This window comes from Phaseolus vulgaris, chromosome 8, assembly GCF_051622355.1.
Source record: "Phaseolus vulgaris cultivar YP4 chromosome 8, ASM5162235v1, whole genome shotgun sequence".
Classification (NCBI taxonomy): domain Eukaryota; kingdom Viridiplantae; phylum Streptophyta; class Magnoliopsida; order Fabales; family Fabaceae; genus Phaseolus; species Phaseolus vulgaris.
Window position 1 is genome coordinate 166,484 of NC_143505.1, and position 22,921 is coordinate 189,404.

Below are 22,921 nucleotides of genomic sequence, written 5' to 3' on the forward strand. Positions count from 1 at the left end.
GAAAACAAAACGTCCTGGCTTTTCTTCCCCCTATCTTCCTATTGTGATTCGTTTATGGACGTTGCTCCCTGCCTGGGTGCAAACAACATACGAAAGTGCTTGTGTGAATTTTTTTCAGCGCAGTACGGACCCAGAACGAAATTGCAGAAATTAGACCGGAATTTCACAAGTTTCGGTAGAGGATAGCCTTGGTTTTTACAAAATTTCTGAAAAATTCTTCCTGAATGGTTTTTTCCTGAAATTCCACCCAAGAATCTCCACTGAATTTGGGACAAAACGGGACAAATTTCAAGTCAAACGGATGAGTATTCACCCACGAAAAGAATCAAACAGTTTCACACACAAACGAACCTTCCTTTCAGCCCTGGCAGTGACGACTAAAAACTTTATTGCCAATCTTGTGGGACGAATCTGGGGCTCAAACCTCAGCCAAAACTCAATAGACACAGTGAGGAATGTCTGGTAAAAATTTCAGACCATAATACCCAAGGAGTAAGGCGCAGTAAGTCCCAGACCGAGAGTGAACAAAACCGATTTTCCGAAAAAAAAACGTCCTGGCTTTTCTTCCCCGTATCTTCCTTTTGTGATTCGTTTATGGACGTTCCTCCTTGCCTGGGTGCAAACAACATACGAAAGTGCTTGTGTGAATTTTTTTCAGCGCAGTACGGACGCAGAACGAAATTGCAGAAATTAGGCCGGAATTTCACAAGTTTCGGTAGAGGATAGCCTTGGTTTTTACAAAATTTCTGAAAAATTCTTCCGGAATGGTTTTTTCCTGAAATTCCACCCAAGAATCTCCACTGAATTTGGGACAAAACGGGACAAATTTCAGGTCAAACGGATGAGTATTCACCCACGAAAAGAATCAAACAGTTTCACATACAAACGAACCTTCCTTTCAGCCCTGGCTGTGACGAATAAAAAATTTATTTCCAATCTTGTAGGACGAATCTGGGGCTCAAACCTCAGCCAAAACTCAATAGACACAATGAGGAATGTCTGGTAAAAATTTCAGACCAAAATACCCAAGGAGTAAGGCGCAGTAAGTCCCAGACCGAGAGGGAACAAAACCGGTTTTCCGAAAACAAAACGTCCTGGCTTTTCTTCCCCGTATCTTCCTTTTGTGATTCGTTTATGGACGTTCCTCCTTGCCTGGGTGCAAACAACATACGAAAGTGCTTGTGTGAATTTTTTTCAGCGCAGTACGGACCCAGAACGAAATTGCAGAAATTAGGCCGGAATTTCACAAGTTTCGGTAGAGGATAACATTGGTTTTTACAAAAATTCTTCCGGAATGGTTTTTTCCTGAAATTCCACCCAAGAATCTCCACTGAATTTGGCACAAAACGGGACAAATTTCAGGTCAAACGGATGAGTATTCACCCACGAAAAGAATCAAACAGTTTCACACACAAACGAACCTTCCTTTCAGCCCTGGCAGTGACGAATAAAAAATTTATTCCCAATCTTGTGGAACGAATCTGGGACTCAATTGTCAGTCAAAACTCAATAGACACGGTGATGAATATCGAGTGAAAATTTCAGATCGAAATACCCAAGGAATCAGGCGTAGTAAGTCCCAGACTGAGAGTGAACAAAACTGGCTTTCCGAAAACAAAACGTCCTAGCTTTCCCTCCTCGTATCTTCTTTTTATGATTTGTTTATGGACGTGCCTCCTTACCTATGTGCAAATAACGTATGAAAGTACTTGTGTGAATTTTTTTAGCCCAATAAAGACCAAAAATAAAATTGCAGGAAGTAGGGCGGAATTTCACAAGTTTCGGTAAAGTATAGCCTTGGTTTGCACAAAATTTTTGAAAAATTCCCCCAAAATAGTTTTTTCCTAAAATTCCACATAAGAATCTCCACTGAATTTTGGACGATAAGCGACAAATTTCAGGTCGAACGGATGAATATTCACCCACGAAAAAAATCAAACTGTTTCCCACCAAACGAACCGTCCTGTCAGCCCTTGCAGTGATGAATAAAAAATTTATAGCCAATCTTTGGGGATGAATCTGGGACTCAAATCTCAACCAAAAGTCCATAAACACAATGACGAATGTCTGGTAAAAATTTCAAACCAAAATAGTCAAGGAGTTAGGCGTAGTAAGTCCCATACCGAGAGTGAACAAAATTGGTTTTCCGAAAACAAAACGTCTAGGCTTTTCCTCCCCGTATCTTGTTTTTGTGATTTTTTTATGGACGTGTCTCCTTACCTAGGTGCAAACTACATATGAAAGTACTTGTGTGAATTTTTTTAGCGTAATACGGATCCAGAATAAAATTGCTGAAAGTAGGGCGGAATTTCACAAGTTTCGGTAGAAGATAGCCTTGGTTTGTACAAAATTTCTGAAAAATTCTCCCGAAATAGTTTTTTCCTGAAATTCCACGTAAGAATCTCCACTAAATTTTGGAATAAACACGACAAATTTCAGGTGGAACGGATGAGTATTCACCTACGAAAAAAATCAAATAGTTTCACACACAAACGAACCTTCCTTTCGACCCTGAAAGTGATGAATAAAAAATTTATTGTCAATCTTGTGGGATGAATTTGGGGCTCAAATCTCAGTCAAAACTCAATAGACACAGTGACGAATGTTTGGTAAAAATTTCAGACCAAAATACCCAAGGAGTAGGGCGTAGTAAGTCCCAGACCGAGAGTGAACAAAACTGGTTTTCCGAAAACAAAATGTCCTGGCTTTTCCTCTTCTTATCTTCTTTTTGTGATTCGTTTATGGACGTGCCACCTTACCTGGGTGCAAACAACATACGAAAGTGCTTGTGTGAATCTTTTTCAGCGCAATACGAACCCATAATGAAATTGCAGAAATTAGGTCGGAATTTCACAAGTTTCGGTAGAGGATAGCCTTGGTTTGCACAAAATTTCTGAAAAATTCTCCCGGAATAGTTTTTTTCCTGAAATTCCCCCCAAGAATCTCCACTGAATTTGGAACAAAAAGCGACAAATTTCAGGTCAAACGGATGAGTATTCACCCACGAAAAAAATCAAACAGTTTCACACACAAACGAACCTTCCTTTCAGCCTTGGCAGTGACGAATAAAAAATTTATTGCCAATCTCGCGGGATGAATATGGGGCTCAAACCTCATCCAAAACTCAATAGACACAGTAAGGAAATGTCTAGTAAAAATTTCATACCAAAATACCCAAGGAGTCTGGCGTAGTAAGTCCCAAACCGAGAGTAAACAACACTGGTTTTCCGAAAACAAAACGTTCTAGCTTTTCCTCTCCGTATCTTCTTTTTTTGTGATTTGTTTATGAACGTGCCTCCTTACCTTGGTGCAAACAACATATGAAAGCACTTGTGTGAATTTTTTTCAGTGCAATACGGACCCATAATATAATTGTAAAAAGTAGGGTGGCATTTCACAAGTTTCGGTAGAGGATAGCCTTGGTTTGCATAAAATTTCTGAAAAATTATCTGGAAATAATTTTTTCCTTAAATTCCACGTAAGAATCACCATTGAATTTCAGAAAAAACGCGACAAATTTCAGGTCGAACAGATGAGTATTCACCCACGAAAAAAATCAAATAGTTTCACACACAAACGAACCTTCCTTTCAGCCCTGACAGTGATGAATAAAAATTTTATTGCCATTCTTGTGGGACGAATCTGGCGCTCAAATCTCAGTCAAAACGCAATAGACACGGTGACAAATGTCTGGTAAAAATTTCATACCAAAATTTCCAAGGAGTTAGGCGTAGTAAGTCCCAAACCGAGAGTGAACAAAACAGGTTTTCTGAAAACAAAACATCCACGATTCTCCTCCCCGTATCTTCTTTTTGTGATTTGTTTATGGACGTACCTCCTTACTTGGGTGCAAACAAGATATGAAAGTACTTGTGTGAATTTTTTCAGCGCAATACGGACCCATAATAAAATTGCAGAAAGTAGGGCGATATTTCACAAGTTTTGGTAGAGAATAGCCTTGGTTTGCACAAAATTTCTGAAAAATTCTTTCGAAATAGCTTTTTCCTGAAATTGCACGTAAGAATCTCCTTGGTTATTTTTCAGAAATTTTCGGGGAAATTCCACGTAACTATTTCGGGAGAATTTTCATAAATTTCGTGCAAACCAAGACTATCCTCTTCCAAAATTTGTGAAATTTCGCCCTATTTTCTGCAATTTTATTCTGAGTCCATATTTCGTTGAAAATTTTCGAAAAAATTCAAACAAGTACTTTCATATGTTGTTTGCACCCAACTAAGGAGGCACGACCATAAACAAATCACAAAAAGGAGATATAAGGAATAAAAGTCATGACGTGTTGTTTTCGGAAAACCTATTTTTTTCACTCTCTGTCTGGGACTTACTACACCTTATTCCTTGGGTCTTTTGGTTTGAAATTTTTACCAGACATTTGTCATTGTTGAGATTTGAGCCCCAAATTCGTACCACAAGATTTACAATAAAAAATATATTCATCACTGTCAGGCCTAAAATGAATGTTCGTTTGTGTGTGAAATTGTATATACCTATATTTAAAGACTGTGAAAAAATATACAACAAGAAAAAACTTAACCATAATTTATTTCCTAAATTCGGGTAAAGGTAAAAACAAAACAATAATTAAGAAGCTTTGGAAAGAAGTAGCAAATTGATAGATTTTAAAAATTAAAAAAAGGAGGTAGTTTTAACAATGTTTTAAAAAATGTGTTCACTTAAAAATATAAAAATTGTGCATTTCTAAAAAAAAGTTACTTGACTGGGAAAGGATTTAAAAGGGAATTATAAATTAAAAATATTAGAGATTACAATAAATGATCAGTTAACTAATAAAGACTATCAATAACTAGATAATGTACAACTTACATATATCAGGTTTAATATTGTGTAGAAAATCAAAAAATTAAATTTATAAATATATATATAAAAAATAATAATAATAGAAAATATGCACTCATGTATCACATGTGCAACTCAAATATACTTAAACCAAATGATAATTGGTTTCACTAACTAGGTTTGCTTTCTTAAAAGAACAAAATAAACTATATGAGTGTCAGTGACATAGTATCAATAATTTTGAGTTTTAAAAAAATTACAAAAAAAATAATGTAATATATTTATAACACATTAATAATATATATATATATATATATAATTTTATTATAAATTTATATTTTTCTGCATATATTTATAACAGTATTAGTGAAAAAAATAAAAAATTCATATACTGTAATTTATGACAAATTAAAATACTACGGTATAAATCTTAACTATTTATTTAATGTGAAAAAAAAAACGTAATGGGCCCACATATATAAAAAAAATCTGTGTAAATTGAAATTTTTTTCTCACCCCCACAATCACTAAGGCGCATCTTCTTTCTTCTCCCCCAAATCCCCTCTCAAATCTTAGAAACCCTAACAGTAAACCCTTGGATGTTTGAATCGGTGAGAGTTCGAAGGTGAAAGACGCTCTCGGTGAGGAGGCGGAGGTTTCGCCGTTCTTGGTTAAGAAGAAGTTGCGCGACCAGGTTTCACTCTCCCACCCTCGCTTTTCACTTATCTTCGCTTTTCACTTTAGATTTCTCTCGAATCTGTGATAACTTTTGATCCTCAAATTTCCGTATCTATCTCCACATTGATATTCTAAATTGCGGCTCGGGGAAGGTTGAAGAAATTCGAAGGCACATCTTCAATTTCAGAAAATCAGGTGTGTGAAAATATTGTTTTGGAAAAAATGTAGTAACACGAATAATTTTATCTCCATTGTGTTACTTTCTACATAATTTTTATCTCATTTTCTATTGAGACAAATTAATTTGTTTGGCTAATGATCATTTGCTTGTTTTTTTTTAATGTAGCTTGGAATCAAATTCTTTTACTCTTCCCCTTTTTATGGTTTTGTATACGTGCTAAATTTGCAGTTTTTTATAATGAGCTGCATGGGATGGCTACTTTCTAAATAGACCCTAAATCTGCACGTTCTTTTTTATGTTAATACTTTCAAATATAAATTTCTAGGACAACTTTGCTATAATTTTTTCAAGATGTTTATCTTTTTTAATTTTATTTTTATTTGTGACCAAAGGTGGAAGATTGTGTTGATAAGATGTCTAAGGATGTGAATATGCTAATTGATGGGGCAACAAATAAGTCTGTTGATTGTAGTGATGCATTTAACACTACAGAGGTAACTGAACAATAAATTATTTTTGTTAAGTTATTGCCTTGTTAAATTATTTATATTTTCAGGTTTTTCCTTCTCGAGATGCAATGTTAAATTGGGCTCGAGATGTTGCAAAAGAGAATGGATTTGTCCTTATTATTTTGAGATCAGAGACATCTACAAAACCTACAAGAACTACAAGGCGTAATCAAAGGAAGACATTTATAATTTTGGGTTGCGATAGAAGTGGAAAATATAGAGGACCATACAAGAATGCATTATCCCGAAAGGTAAATGGTACTAGAAAATGTGAGTGTCCCTTCAGGTTAAGGGGAAAAGCTTTGAAAAAGGCTGAAGGATGGATTGTTAAGGTAATGTGTGGTTGTCACAATCATGACTTAGAGGAAACATTAGCAGGTCATCCATATGCAGGCCGGTTGAGTGCTGAAGAGAAGTCTTTGGTTGATGATATGACAAAGAACATGATGAAGCCAAAAGATATACTATTGACATTGAAAGATTATAACATGGATAATGTCACTACTATCAAGCAGATTTACAATGCTCGACAGGCTTATCGATCCTCTCAAAAAGGTTTAGAAATGCAATACCTACTGAAATTATTGGAACGTGAGCGGTATGTGTATTGGCATAGAAAGGTGGATGACTCCAATGTTATCAGAGATATATTCTGGACACATCCAGATGCCATTAAACTTCTGGGTGCTTTCAACACTGTCTTGATAATTGATAGTATTTATACAACCACTAGGTATCCATTGCCACTGCTTGAGATTGTTGGCATTACTTCAACAGAGTTAACATTCTCTGTGGCATTTGCTTTTGTGGAGTCTGAGCGAGCTGACAACTTCACTTGGGTACTACAGAAGTTAAGAGGATTGATTGTTAAAGATGAAGACATACCTCAGGTGATTGTGACTGACAGAGACATTTCTTTGATGAATGCAGTGCAAGTTGTCTTTCCAAGCTCTTCTAATTTGTTATGTCGGATTCATATCAACAAGAATGTGAAGGCCAAATGCATGTCGATAGTCCATCCAAAGGAGAAACAAGACTTGGTGATGGATGCATGGGATGTTGTTGTGAATTCTTCTAATGAGAATGAATATATCCAGCGTCTGGCATTATTTGAAAAAGTTTGCTCAGGTTTTCCTAGTTTTTGTGAATATGTGAAAAAGATGTGGCTGATCCCACACAAGGAAAAGTTTGTCACTTCATGGACAAATCAGGTGATGCATTTGGGTAACACGACAACGAATAGGTATGCCTGAACTTATAATTTAATAATTCATCTTGACAAATATATTAAAAGTATACATATACTAATTATTAATTTAATTATTAGTACAGTTGTTTGTCAAGACTATTATAATATTATTAATCTACTTATTATGTTAAATATTATTATAATGTTTTACTCGACAGGGTTGAGGCAACAAATTGTAAGTTAAAGAATTTGCTTCAAGATAGCAAAACTGATATGTGTAGTTATTGGGATGCTATGAATGACATGATTACTTTGCAACACACAGAGATTAAGTCGTCATTTGAGAAAAGCATAAATGTAGTGGATCATATGCAAAATACTCCAGTATACATCAAACTGCAAGGATTTGTATCAAGGAGTGCATTGAGTCATATAACTGACGAGTATGATCGAGTTAAGACTGTTGGTACTGATAGTTCTAAATGTTGTTGCATAGTTAGAACTACACATGGTCTTCCTTGTGCATGTGAACTTGCTAGTTACAGTACTATGTGCCATCCTATTCCCTTGGAGGCAATTCATGTTCATTGGAAGAAGTTAAACTTTATTGATCGAGGAATGGATGACAAGGAGTTTGAGTTGTCATTGCAACCTGAGTTGGATGCTTTGCTCCAGAGATTTCAGGAACTTGATTGTGCTGGGAAAATTATTCTAAAGGCTAAATTGCATGAACTAGCATTTCCTGATACAGCTTCAAAGTGTCCAACTCCTAAAATGGTAAGAATAAAGCGTGCTCCAGGGTCAAAAAGAGATAGATCAATTCATTGTGATCTTTCACATCGGGAGCATGTTGATGCAATGCATCCTACCCATAGTGGCACTTCATCTTGCCCTTCCTCTCATCAAATAGTCCACGAGTCTAAACGAAGAAGAGTTCTGCCAATGATGGACCAATTTCCGATTCAGATCCATCCGTTTATTGAAGAAATTATCGATGTGAAAGCGGATTCAAATTGTGGTTATCGTGCTGTTGCTGCTCAACTTGGTATGGGTGAGGAATCATGGGCTTTAGTTCGTCAGGATTTGATTAGAGAGCTTCAACAGTGGCAAGATATTTACGCCAAACTCTTTGGTAGCAATGAACGAGTGGCTGAACTGAGGCAATCTTTGTATGTTGACAAGGAGACATCTATTAAAAAGTGGATGACCATACCAGATATGGGTTATGTAATTGCCTCAAGATATAACGTTGTTCTAGTCTCTTTATCCTTGAAGGAGTCCATGACATTTTTCCCTCTTAGAGGACGACCACCATTATCTCAGTCAAGGCACCGCCTTATTGCCATTGGGTTGGTGCATGATTGTCACTTTGTACAGGTATGATGTGATTAATTTTGTTTGAAATTAAATCTTTTATTTAATTTAAGTTGCTGACTTTGTTTTATTTTGACTAACATGCAGGTTGCTTTGAAGGCTGAGTCTGCATTACCTCCCACTGCTTTGCAATGGTCGAGATACTGCAGTGCTGAATCTCGTTCTTGGGAAACTTCATATGTTAATCGTATGGAACATTTTAGGTCATTGTTTCCACACACAAAAATAATTATGTAAATGTTATTGAGGACTAATTAATGCCAAATTCGCCACTATAACCTCCAGGTTAGGTTTCGTTTCCTTCTCAGGTATGAAATTTGGTTTATGCTAGGCTGTGTAACTTCAATTATATACTTAATGTAATCTCTGCAACAAGAAATATGTCTTTTAATTTATTTTCCCCCGAACAAAACATTGATTAATTTGTTATCTGTACAGATTATACAAATTAATTGTTTCGTGCGTACGAGTGACGTCACCAGGAAACATTTTTGTTCCTGATGTGCAGATCACAGACTACTTAATATTACAAGAGGGGTTAGCAGGATATCTTTAGAACTGAATGGGTTTTGGTCCGTATGTTTTTTGGACCAATATTTAAATGAGTTTGGGCACATTTAAATTTGTATAGAAGAAAACCCTTAAATTTCTGAGGATATCCTAGAATTTCTCATAATACAAAGCATGTATTGAATGCTACAGCATCAAGTGCTCGAATCTGCACAAGCAAAAACTCCTGTAGAAGTACATATAAGGGAAGAACTTTTTATCAAGTAGACATTGATTGGATGTTTTAATTCATATCAAAGTATGGCGGTACTATAAACTAGACTAACACCAATTGGTTGTTCGAATCGTCAGCATTAAGTATAAAACGCATTGATGCAAGGTCTTTTCTTTGTCCTTTATAACTGAAGTTAATAGATAGTTTGGGTTTGGGTTTGTGTTCTAATGCACAATCAGTTGCTTCGCATGTTATAAAACCAAGTTGAAAAGGAGGGAGGGAGGAATACCAAAAGAAAAGGCCCAAAAAATGTGTTGTAAAATGGGATTATAAATTGTAGTTACTATGTTTATAAAGAGAAAATTCGGGATCAAATAGTTTACGTGAAGGATCCCATTGGTACGGGTGGATGTAAGGATCTATCTGCAGGTCTCATAAATAGCAATATTTTTTAAGAAATTTGTATAATTATTATCAATTTATAGATTTTCTTCGTCGAACCCGTGAACATCCACAAATCTGATATTGCAAGGTTTTATACACAAAAGTTAACAAATTAAAAAAATGAATTTTCACTTAATTTGATGGATTTTATCTTAACAGAGGAAAAAAAAATCTTTTAAATTGATAGATTGTTCAAATTGTTATTATACAGACTCTAAGTAAATATTTGTATTCGATATTTTTCCGGATTATGAATGTATAAATTTCTAAATTCACCGATTACAATAAATTATACATTCAAGATTGTGTAATTAATATTTTTGAAATGTATTTGTTTTACTACAACTAGCTGATTGCAAGATCACTAGTGACAATCTAAAATATCAACGAATCAAGCAATCCTCCAAAAATTCCTTACGAAACGAAACCAGTAGCACTGCAAGTTACTCACCTAAACCGTATTAAGATGTTCCAGAGATGGCATAAGAGAAAGCAAATATCATCCACATGCCACAATGTTCAAAAATCCTCAAAAGTCTTGTGGGTTATGGCACTTGAATGGGTTTTTTAAGGGCAATTTCTACCTACACCCCATATGTTTAGCGAAAAACCATTTAACCCTTAACGAAAATAGTAAGTAACGTTAAATCCGTATACTCTTTATCTTCTTCATCCCTTGAACAACAATGACACACCTAGACACCAAATCTGGAAATACCTACTTTGGTTCTTGATGACATATGGTTGTTTTATCAACTCAAACAGTAATAGAAGCCGTACAAAAATAGTTGAAAATCTAAAGGCTGGTCATGAAACTCAAAAGCTTAGAAGAAAAGAGTTGCATCTATAATCAAATGATAAAATATTCGAATTGATGGAGGTTACAAAAGAAACAGAAAATGAACATGAAAGGGATGACGACAACATTATTGACATGATGGAGAAAGAATTGAAGAGGAAGAATCTGAGGAAGTAGAAGACCTAATTAACAAACAAAATAGAAAAAAATGATTAAAATTTGATAAAATTCCTTACTGTTGAATCGAATTTGGACCTATCAATATAACTAGGACTGAAGTGATGGGTTTAGTATCTTCGAAGTATTAATCATTTCCCTGTAATTTGGAATTAGCCTCTTTTTTTTAAGTTGTTACAAGATTGCTACAAGAATATATAGAGGAAATTATTTTCCACTAATCAATTATTCATCTCAACGGTCCTCCACTCTATAAATTAAGAACTTCATTGCGATCTTAAATATACTTAAAACTATAATTTAATTACTCAAATGTATCAAATACAAAAAAAAATATTAAATAAAAATATATTTTGGAATATATATTTAAGAACTAAATTGAGATCAAAATAACAACAATACATAACGTAAGATAACTAAGGAAAATACTAAAGTGATAGAAAAATTATATTTTCAATTTTTTTATTTTCAATAAGGCTAAGTGTGAAGGAAGTTCTTATGGTCTTAAGTGTGAAGGAAGTTCTTATGGTCTTAAGTTCGATGACAAGTTGTTTATGGATCGTTTTTCGACCTCTAAGATATATAAGGTCATGGACTTAATAGGATTGTTGGTAGTTTATGGTCGTCAATCAATCCTATATAGAAGGGTTAGGATTTGTTCCATATATAGAAGATAAGTTTTCATAAATAAAACAGAGTTGTTTTCTATCAACTTGCACAAACATATTATAGAAGGGTTAGGATTTGTTCCATATTATAACTGATGTAATGATATAGAGCAAGTGATAGAAGGGTTAGGATTTGTTCCATATATAGAAGATAAGTTTTCATAAATAAAACAGAGTTGTTTTCTATCAACTTGCACAAACATATTATCCTACCGATGTGCTAGAAAAGAAATGCTCCTGAGTAGGTTTTCAAGGGTGTTCCCTCACCATTTGGGCAAACACCTTGCTCATGGAAACACCAGATAAATCTGCTACACTTCCCATGCTGTATTCCATGGAAGATAATCCATTATCTAAGCTATAAGTTTGGGAAGCCACATCATCAACATGATTGGATCCGTCATCAACATCTTCTAGTCGCAAAGCATATTCCAAGTGCCACAACACATCTCCCATGTTAGGCCGATTGATTCCGTGTTCCGACAAGCATTTTATGGCAATCTCTATGAATATCTGGAGTGACTTTGAGTTCATCTGAGCTGCAACCGCAATGGGAGGATCAATAATTTCATATATTGAGCTTCTCCCCTGCCATTTCATTATCCAATCCACTAGATTCACCTTGTCCCTTGTGAGTGATGGATCAATTGCTGGTCTTCCACATAGTACTTCAAACATCACCACCCCAAAAGAGTAAACATCTGATTTTTCGGTCAACTGTTGCATTATTAAGTATTCTGGATCAAGATACCCAAAGCTGCCTTTCACTGCTGTACTGACATGTGTCTTATCACTCTCTGGACCAGTCTTTGAAAGACCAAAATCGGCAACTTTGGCCGTGAAATTTTCATCAAGCAGGATATTTGCCGTTTTGACATCACGGTGAATTATCGCCTTGGCAGAGCCAGTGTGAAGATAATGTAGTCCTCTGGCTGCTCCTATGCAAATCTCAAGCCTCTGTCTCCAACTTAAGCAAGGTCTCTCTGCATCTGACCCGAACATATACTCCTTCAGGCTCCCTTTTTCCATGTACTCGTAAACAATGATCCTCTCATTTTGCTCGTTACAATACCCAATCAATGATACCAAGTGACGATGACGAAACTGTGATAACATCTCAATTTCAGTCCGAAACTCAGCAAGACCTTGTTGTGATTGGCTTGACCCCCTTTTGATAGCTACTGTTGTTTCATGTTTCAAAACTCCCTTGTAAACCTTCCCGAAACCACCAGCACCAATGATCAAATCTTCACTGAAGTTATTAGTTGCCTCTTGAATCAGTGTAAGAGGTATCCGATACCCAATTTCCGGGTTGTGAAAATTGGCTTTACCAACATAATTGTTATTCACGACTTCGCTTACAGGAAAATGGTCAACTTTTAAATGACCAGTGTGGAGATTGTTTCTTTTTCTTCTTCTTCTTCTTCTTTTTCTTCTACAAAGCATAAGTAAAGCCATAACTGTAGCCGAAAAAACAACCACGGATCCTGTCACCAAACCCACTATGATACCAACTCTTTTCGTCGTACTTGTCTCCGAATCTAGAACCAGACTACCTTTATAGTTGCTCACTTTCATGATCTCCAGCCCATTCAGAATGGCCTCCGGAGAAGATGCTTCACTTATACTGAAAGTACCCACACTAACATTTAACCTTTGGCTGCCACTAATCCTAGTTACGGCATCCATGTAATATGGCGCACCAAATTTATTTGATGTTTGTTTACCAAGATCGAGTGTAGAAACAAGCCAAGAGTTAATATAAACGTTGAAGAGAGTGTTTGGAGGTAGACTCACAATGTCACAAAAATGAAAGCGAACCAGATAATCAAAGCCGGGATCAACATTAAAAAGCCATGTCACATTAGCATTTGTTCGGGGATCTGAACCCGTTCTCAATCTAGTCACGGTCCCGTATACCTTGGACGGGGCAATATCTAGAGTAATGTTTGTTTCTGTAAAATTAACTGCTGTGACATTGGACACAAAATCCACGAGATTACTGTGACATTGGGGGAATTTCACAAGTTTCGGTAAAGTATAGCCTTGGTTTGCACAAAATTTTTGAAAAATTCCCCCAAAATAGTTTTTTCCTGAAATTCCACGTAAGAATCTCCACTGAATTTTGGACGATAAGCGACAAATTTCAGGTCGAACGGATGAGTATTCACCCACGAAAAAAATCAAACAGTTTCACACCAAACGAACCGTCCTGTCAGCCCTGGCAGTGATGAATAAAAAATTTATAGCCAATCTTTGGGGATGAATCTGGGACTCAAATCTCAGCCAAAAGTCCATAAACACAATGACGAATGTCTGGTAAAAATTTCAAACCAAAATAGTCAAGGAGTTAGGCGTAGTAAGTCCCATACTGAGAGTGAACAAAATTGGTTTTCCGAAAACAAAACGTCCTGGCTTTTCCTCCCCGTATCTTGTTTTTGTGATTTGTTTATGGACGTGTCTCCTTACCTAGGTGCAAACTACATATGAAAGTACTTGTGTGAATTTTTTTAGCGCAATACGGACCCAGAATAAAATTGCTGAAAGTAGGGCGGAATTTCACAAGTTTCGGTAGAAGATAGCCTTGGTTTGTACAAAATTTCTGAAAAATTCTCCCGAAATAGTTTTTTCCTGAAATTCCACGTAAGAATCTCCACTAAATTTCGGAATAAACACGACAAATTTCAGATGGGACGGATGAGTATTCACCTACGAAAAAAATCAAATAGTTTCACACACAAACGAACCTTCCTTTCGGCCCTGAAAGTGATGAATAAAAAATTTATTGTCAATCTTGTGGGATGAATTTGGGGCTCAAATCTCAGTCAAAACTCAATAGACACAGTGACGAATGTCTGGTAAAAATTTCAGACCAAAATACCCAAGGAGTAGGGCATAGTAAGTCCCAGACCGAGAGTGAACAAAACCGGTTTTCCGAAAACAAAACGTCCTGGGTTTTCCTCTTCTTATCTTCTTTTTGTGATTCGTTTATGGACGTGCCACCTTACTTGGGTGCAAACAACATACGAAAGTGCTTGTTTGAATTTTTTTCAGCGCAATACGAACCCATAATGAAATTGCAGAAATTAGGTCGGAATTTCACAAGTTTCGGTAGAGGATAACCTTGGTTTGCACAAAATTTCTGAAAAATTCTCCCGGAATAGTTTTTCCCTGAAATTCCCCCAAGAATCTCCACTGAATTTGGAACAAAAAGCGACAAATTTCAGGTAAAACGGATGAGTATTCACCCACGAAAAGAATCAAACAGTTTCACACACAAACGAACCTTCCTTTCAGCCTTGGCAGTGACGAATAAAAAATTTATTGCCAATCTCGCGGGACGAATCTGGGGCTCAAACCTCATCCAAAACTCAATAGACACAGTAAGGAAATGTCTAGTAAAAATTTCATACCAAAATACCCAAGGAGTCTGGCGTAATAAGTCCCAGACCGAGAGTAAACAACACTGGTTTTCCGAAAACAAAACGTTCTGGCTTTTCCTCTCCGTATCTTCTTTTTTTGTGATTTGTTTATGAACGTGCCTCCTTACCTTGGTGCAAACAACATATGAAAGCACTTGTGTGAATTTTTTTAAGTGCAATATGGACCCAGAATAAAATTGTAAAAAGTAGGGTGGCATTTCACAAGTTTCGGTAGAGGATAGCCTTGGTTTGCATAAAATTTCTGAAAAATTATCTGGAAATAATTTTTTCCTTAAATTCCACGTAAGAATCACCACTGAATTTTGGAAAAAACGCGACAAATTTCAGGTCGAACAGATGAGTATTCCACCCACGAAAAAAATCAAATAGTTTCACACACAAACGAACCTTCCTTTCAGCCCTGACAGTGATGAATAAAAATTTTATTGCCATTCTTGTGGGACGAATCTGGCGCTCAAATCTCAGTCAAAACGCAATAGACACGGTGACAAATGTCTGGTAAAAATTTCATACCAAAATTTCCAAGGAGTTAGGCGTAGTAAGTCCCAAACCGAGAGTGAACAAAACAGGTTTTCTGAAAACAAAACATCCACGATTCTCCTCCCCGTATCTTCTTTTTGTGATTTGTTTATGGACTTACCTCCTTACTTGGGTGCAAACAACATATGAAAGTACTTGTGTGAATTTTTTCAGCGCAATACGGACCCATAATAAAATTGCAGAAAGTAGGGCGATATTTCACAAGTTTTGGTAGAGGATATAGCCTTGGTTTGCACAAAATTTCTGAAAAATTCTTTCGAAACAATTTTTTCCTGAAATTGCACGTAAGAATCTCCTTGGTTATTTTTCAGAAATTTTCGGGGAAATTCCACGTAACTTTTTCGGGAGAATTTTCAGAAATTTCGTGCAAACCAAGGCTATCCTCTTCCAAAATTTGTGAAATTTCGCCCTATTTTCTGCAATTTTATTCTGAGTCCATATTTCGTTGAAAATTTTCGAAAAAATTCAAACAAGTACTTTCATATGTTGTTTGCACCCAACTAAGGAGGCATGACCATAAACAAATCACAAAAAGGAGATATAAGGAATAAAAGTCATGACGTGTTGTTTTCGGAAAACCTATTTTTTTCACTCTCTGTCTGGGACTTACTACACCTTATTCCTTGGGTCTTTTGGTTTGAAATTTTTACCAGACATTTGTCATTGTTGAGATTTGAGCCCCAAATTCGTACCACAAGATTTACAATAAAAAATATATTCATCACTGTCAGGCCTAAAATGAATGTTCGTTTGTGTGTGAAATTGTATATACCTATATTTAAAGACTGTGAAAAAATATACAACAAGAAAAAACTTAACCATAATTTATTTCCTAAATTCGGGTAAAGGTAAAAACAAAACAATAATTAAGAAGCTTTGGGAAAGAAGTAGCAAATTGATAGATTTTAAAAATTAAAAAAAGGAGGTAGTTTTAACAATGTTTTAAAAAATGTGTTCACTTAAAAATATAAAAATTGTGCATTTCTAAAAAAAAGTTACTTGACTGGGAAAGGATTTAAAAGGGAATTATAAATTAAAAATATTAGAGATTACAATAAATGATCAGTTAACTAATAAAGACTATCAATAACTAGATAATGTACAACTTACATATATCAGGTTTAATATTGTGTAGAAAATCAAAAAATTAAATTTATAAATATATATATAAAAAATAATAATAATAGAAAATATGCACTCATGTATCACATGTGCAACTCAAATATACTTAAACCAAATGATAATTGGTTTCACTAACTAGGTTTGCTTTCTTAAAAGAACAAAATAAACTATATGAGTGTCAGTGACATAGTATCAATAATTTTGAGTTTTAAAAAAATTACAAAAAAAATAATGTAATATATTTATAACACATTAATAATATATATATATATATAATTTTATTATAAATTTATATTTTTCTGCATATATTTATAACAGTATTAGTGAAAAAAATAAAAAATTCATATACTGTAATTTATGACAAATTAAAATACTACGGTATAAATCTTAACTATTTATTTAATGTGAAAAAAAAAACGTAATGGGCCCACATATATAAAAAAAATCTGTGTAAATTGAAATTTTTTTCTCACCCCCACAATCACTAAGGCGCATCTTCTTTCTTCTCCCCCAAATCCCCTCTCAAATCTTAGAAACCCTAACAGTAAACCCTTGGATGTTTGAATCGGTGAGAGTTCGAAGGTGAAAGACGCTCTCGGTGAGGAGGCGGAGGTTTCGCCGTTCTTGGTTAAGAAGAAGTTGCGCGACCAGGTTTCACTCTCCCACCCTCGCTTTTCACTTATCTTCGCTTTTCACTTTAGATTTCTCTCGAATCTGTGATAACTTTTGATCCTCAAATTTCCGTATCTATCTCCACATTGATATTCTAAATTGCGGCTCGGGGAAGGTTGAAGAAATTCGAAGGCACATCTTCAATTTCAGAAAATCAGGTGTGTGAAAATATTGTTTTGGAAAAAATGTAGTAACACGAATAATTTTATCTCCATTGTGTTACTTTCTACATAATTTTTATCTCATTTTCTATTGAGACAAATTAATTTGTTTGGCTAATGATCATTTGCTTGTTTTTTTTTAATGTAGCTTGGAATCAAATTCTTTTACTCTTCCCCTTTTTATGGTTTTGTATACGTGCTAAATTTGCAGTTTTTTATAATGAGCTGCATGGGATGGCTACTTTCTAAATAGACCCTAAATCTGCACGTTCTTTTTTATGTTAATACTTTCAAATATAAATTTCTAGGACAACTTTGCTATAATTTTTTCAAGATGTTTATCTTTTTTAATTTTATTTTTATTTGTGACCAAAGGTGGAAGATTGTGTTGATAAGATGTCTAAGGATGTGAATATGCTAATTGATGGGGCAACAAATAAGTCTGTTGATTGTAGTGATGCATTTAACACTACAGAGGTAACTGAACAATAAATTATTTTTGTTAAGTTATTGCCTTGTTAAATTATTTATATTTTCAGGTTTTTCCTTCTCGAGATGCAATGTTAAATTGGGCTCGAGATGTTGCAAAAGAGAATGGATTTGTCCTTATTATTTTGAGATCAGAGACATCTACAAAACCTACAAGAACTACAAGGCGTAATCAAAGGAAGACATTTATAATTTTGGGTTGCGATAGAAGTGGAAAATATAGAGGACCATACAAGAATGCATTATCCCGAAAGGTAAATGGTACTAGAAAATGTGAGTGTCCCTTCAGGTTAAGGGGAAAAGCTTTGAAAAAGGCTGAAGGATGGATTGTTAAGGTAATGTGTGGTTGTCACAATCATGACTTAGAGGAAACATTAGCAGGTCATCCATATGCAGGCCGGTTGAGTGCTGAAGAGAAGTCTTTGGTTGATGATATGACAAAGAACATGATGAAGCCAAAAGATATACTATTGACATTGAAAGATTATAACATGGATAATGTCACTACTATCAAGCAGATTTACAATGCTCGACAGGCTTATCGATCCTCTCAAAAAGGTTTAGAAATGCAATACCTACTGAAATTATTGGAACGTGAGCGGTATGTGTATTGGCATAGAAAGGTGGATGACTCCAATGTTATCAGAGATATATTCTGGACACATCCAGATGCCATTAAACTTCTGGGTGCTTTCAACACTGTCTTGATAATTGATAGTATTTATACAACCACTAGGTATCCATTGCCACTGCTTGAGATTGTTGGCATTACTTCAACAGAGTTAACATTCTCTGTGGCATTTGCTTTTGTGGAGTCTGAGCGAGCTGACAACTTCACTTGGGTACTACAGAAGTTAAGAGGATTGATTGTTAAAGATGAAGACATACCTCAGGTGATTGTGACTGACAGAGACATTTCTTTGATGAATGCAGTGCAAGTTGTCTTTCCAAGCTCTTCTAATTTGTTATGTCGGATTCATATCAACAAGAATGTGAAGGCCAAATGCATGTCGATAGTCCATCCAAAGGAGAAACAAGACTTGGTGATGGATGCATGGGATGTTGTTGTGAATTCTTCTAATGAGAATGAATATATCCAGCGTCTGGCATTATTTGAAAAAGTTTGCTCAGGTTTTCCTAGTTTTTGTGAATATGTGAAAAAGATGTGGCTGATCCCACACAAGGAAAAGTTTGTCACTTCATGGACAAATCAGGTGATGCATTTGGGTAACACGACAACGAATAGGTATGCCTGAACTTATAATTTAATAATTCATCTTGACAAATATATTAAAAGTATACATATACTAATTATTAATTTAATTATTAGTACAGTTGTTTGTCAAGACTATTATAATATTATTAATCTACTTATTATGTTAAATATTATTATAATGTTTTACTCGACAGGGTTGAGGCAACAAATTGTAAGTTAAAGAATTTGCTTCAAGATAGCAAAACTGATATGTGTAGTTATTGGGATGCTATGAATGACATGATTACTTTGCAACACACAGAGATTAAGTCGTCATTTGAGAAAAGCATAAATGTAGTGGATCATATGCAAAATACTCCAGTATACATCAAACTGCAAGGATTTGTATCAAGGAGTGCATTGAGTCATATAACTGACGAGTATGATCGAGTTAAGACTGTTGGTACTGATAGTTCTAAATGTTGTTGCATAGTTAGAACTACACATGGTCTTCCTTGTGCATGTGAACTTGCTAGTTACAGTACTATGTGCCATCCTATTCCCTTGGAGGCAATTCATGTTCATTGGAAGAAGTTAAACTTTATTGATCGAGGAATGGATGACAAGGAGTTTGAGTTGTCATTGCAACCTGAGTTGGATGCTTTGCTCCAGAGATTTCAGGAACTTGATTGTGCTGGGAAAATTATTCTAAAGGCTAAATTGCATGAACTAGCATTTCCTGATACAGCTTCAAAGTGTCCAACTCCTAAAATGGTAAGAATAAAGCGTGCTCCAGGGTCAAAAAGAGATAGATCAATTCATTGTGATCTTTCACATCGGGAGCATGTTGATGCAATGCATCCTACCCATAGTGGCACTTCATCTTGCCCTTCCTCTCATCAAATAGTCCACGAGTCTAAACGAAGAAGAGTTCTGCCAATGATGGACCAATTTCCGATTCAGATCCATCCGTTTATTGAAGAAATTATCGATGTGAAAGCGGATTCAAATTGTGGTTATCGTGCTGTTGCTGCTCAACTTGGTATGGGTGAGGAATCATGGGCTTTAGTTCGTCAGGATTTGATTAGAGAGCTTCAACAGTGGCAAGATATTTACGCCAAACTCTTTGGTAGCAATGAACGAGTGGCTGAACTGAGGCAATCTTTGTATGTTGACAAGGAGACATCTATTAAAAAGTGGATGACCATACCAGATATGGGTTATGTAATTGCCTCAAGATATAACGTTGTTCTAGTCTCTTTATCCTTGAAGGAGTCCATGACATTTTTCCCTCTTAGAGGACGACCACCATTATCTCAGTCAAGGCACCGCCTTATTGCCATTGGGTTGGTGCATGATTGTCACTTTGTACAGGTATGATGTGATTAATTTTGTTTGAAATTAAATCTTTTATTTAATTTAAGTTGCTGACTTTGTTTTATTTTGACTAACATGCAGGTTGCTTTGAAGGCTGAGTCTGCATTACCTCCCACTGCTTTGCAATGGTCGAGATACTGCAGTGCTGAATCTCGTTCTTGGGAAACTTCATATGTTAATCGTATGGAACATTTTAGGTCATTGTTTCCACACACAAAAATAATTATGTAAATGTTATTGAGGACTAATTAATGCCAAATTCGCCACTATAACCTCCAGGTTAGGTTTCGTTTCCTTCTCAGGTATGAAATTTGGTTTATGCTAGGCTGTGTAACTTCAATTATATACTTAATGTAATCTCTGCAACAAGAAATATGTCTTTTAATTTATTTTCCCCCGAACAAAACATTGATTAATTTGTTATCTGTACAGATTATACAAATTAATTGTTTCGTGCGTACGAGTGACGTCACCAGGAAACATTTTTGTTCCTGATGTGCAGATCACAGACTACTTAATATTACAAGAGGGGTTAGCAGGATATCTTTAGAACTGAATGGGTTTTGGTCCGTATGTTTTTTGGACCAATATTTAAATGAGTTTGGGCACATTTAAATTTGTATAGAAGAAAACCCTTAAATTTCTGAGGATATCCTAGAATTTCTCATAATACAAAGCATGTATTGAATGCTACAGCATCAAGTGCTCGAATCTGCACAAGCAAAAACTCCTGTAGAAGTACATATAAGGGAAGAACTTTTTATCAAGTAGACATTGATTGGATGTTTTAATTCATATCAAAGTATGGCGGTACTATAAACTAGACTAACACCAATTGGTTGTTCGAATCGTCAGCATTAAGTATAAAACGCATTGATGCAAGGTCTTTTCTTTGTCCTTTATAACTGAAGTTAATAGATAGTTTGGGTTTGGGTTTGTGTTCTAATGCACAATCAGTTGCTTCGCATGTTATAAAACCAAGTTGAAAAGGAGGGAGGGAGGAATACCAAAAGAAAAGGCCCAAAAAATGTGTTGTAAAATGGGATTATAAATTGTAGTTACTATGTTTATAAAGAGAAAATTCGGGATCAAATAGTTTACGTGAAGGATCCCATTGGTACGGGTGGATGTAAGGATCTATCTGCAGGTCTCATAAATAGCAATATTTTTTAAGAAATTTGTATAATTATTATCAATTTATAGATTTTCTTCGTCGAACCCGTGAACATCCACAAATCTGATATTGCAAGGTTTTATACACAAAAGTTAACAAATTAAAAAAATGAATTTTCACTTAATTTGATGGATTTTATCTTAACAGAGGAAAAAAAAATCTTTTAAATTGATAGATTGTTCAAATTGTTATTATACAGACTCTAAGTAAATATTTGTATTCGATATTTTTCCGGATTATGAATGTATAAATTTCTAAATTCACCGATTACAATAAATTATACATTCAAGATTGTGTAATTAATATTTTTGAAATGTATTTGTTTTACTACAACTAGCTGATTGCAAGATCACTAGTGACAATCTAAAATATCAACGAATCAAGCAATCCTCCAAAAATTCCTTACGAAACGAAACCAGTAGCACTGCAAGTTACTCACCTAAACCGTATTAAGATGTTCCAGAGATGGCATAAGAGAAAGCAAATATCATCCACATGCCACAATGTTCAAAAATCCTCAAAAGTCTTGTGGGTTATGGCACTTGAATGGGTTTTTTAAGGGCAATTTCTACCTACACCCCATATGTTTAGCGAAAAACCATTTAACCCTTAACGAAAATAGTAAGTAACGTTAAATCCGTATACTCTTTATCTTCTTCATCCCTTGAACAACAATGACACACCTAGACACCAAATCTGGAAATACCTACTTTGGTTCTTGATGACATATGGTTGTTTTATCAACTCAAACAGTAATAGAAGCCGTACAAAAATAGTTGAAAATCTAAAGGCTGGTCATGAAACTCAAAAGCTTAGAAGAAAAGAGTTGCATCTATAATCAAATGATAAAATATTCGAATTGATGGAGGTTACAAAAGAAACAGAAAATGAACATGAAAGGGATGACGACAACATTATTGACATGATGGAGAAAGAATTGAAGAGGAAGAATCTGAGGAAGTAGAAGACCTAATTAACAAACAAAATAGAAAAAAATGATTAAAATTTGATAAAATTCCTTACTGTTGAATCGAATTTGGACCTATCAATATAACTAGGACTGAAGTGATGGGTTTAGTATCTTCGAAGTATTAATCATTTCCCTGTAATTTGGAATTAGCCTCTTTTTTTTAAGTTGTTACAAGATTGCTACAAGAATATATAGAGGAAATTATTTTCCACTAATCAAT

At 35.1% G+C, this 22,921-nt stretch overlaps 1 protein-coding gene and 2 pseudogenes across 3 annotated transcripts; 2 read left to right on the forward strand and 1 right to left on the reverse strand.

Moving 5' to 3' along the window:
• The first annotated feature begins 5,629 nt into the window (after positions 1-5,629).
• LOC137823450 (uncharacterized) lies at positions 5,630-9,158 on the forward strand (annotated as a pseudogene). The gene is made up of 5 exons (XR_016514753.1): positions 5,630-5,688; positions 6,067-6,168; positions 6,231-7,426; positions 7,591-8,749; positions 8,834-9,158. The product of XR_016514753.1 is annotated as an uncharacterized LOC137823450 (transcript).
• Positions 9,159-11,673: 2,515 nt separating this feature from the next.
• LOC137823427 (putative receptor-like protein kinase At2g39360) lies at positions 11,674-13,856 on the reverse strand. The gene is made up of 2 exons (XM_090293554.1): positions 13,756-13,856; positions 11,674-13,560 (listed from the first exon to the last, which is right to left on the reverse strand). Exons 1-2 carry the CDS (start codon positions 13,854-13,856, stop codon positions 11,808-11,810), a joined length of 1,854 nt encoding a protein of 617 aa, XP_090149680.1. The 3' UTR covers positions 11,674-11,807.
• Positions 13,857-17,134: 3,278 nt separating this feature from the next.
• Positions 17,135-20,946, forward strand: LOC137823942 (uncharacterized; annotated as a pseudogene). The gene is made up of 6 exons (XR_016514777.1): positions 17,135-17,314; positions 17,451-17,493; positions 17,872-17,973; positions 18,036-19,231; positions 19,396-20,554; positions 20,639-20,946. The product of XR_016514777.1 is annotated as an uncharacterized LOC137823942 (transcript).
• Positions 20,947-22,921: the final 1,975 nt, after the last annotated feature.

Excerpts from the sequence above, each read along its gene's own strand:
- LOC137823427 (XM_090293554.1), bottom strand. The coding sequence starts at position 13,856 with ATGGACTTTTGGCTGAGATTTGAGTCCCAGATTCATCCCCAAAGATTG. Across the intron at positions 13,561-13,755 it reads GACAGGACGGTTCGTTTGGT|TAATCTCGTGGATTTTGTGT; the intron begins GTGAAACTGTTT and ends CCAATGTCACAG.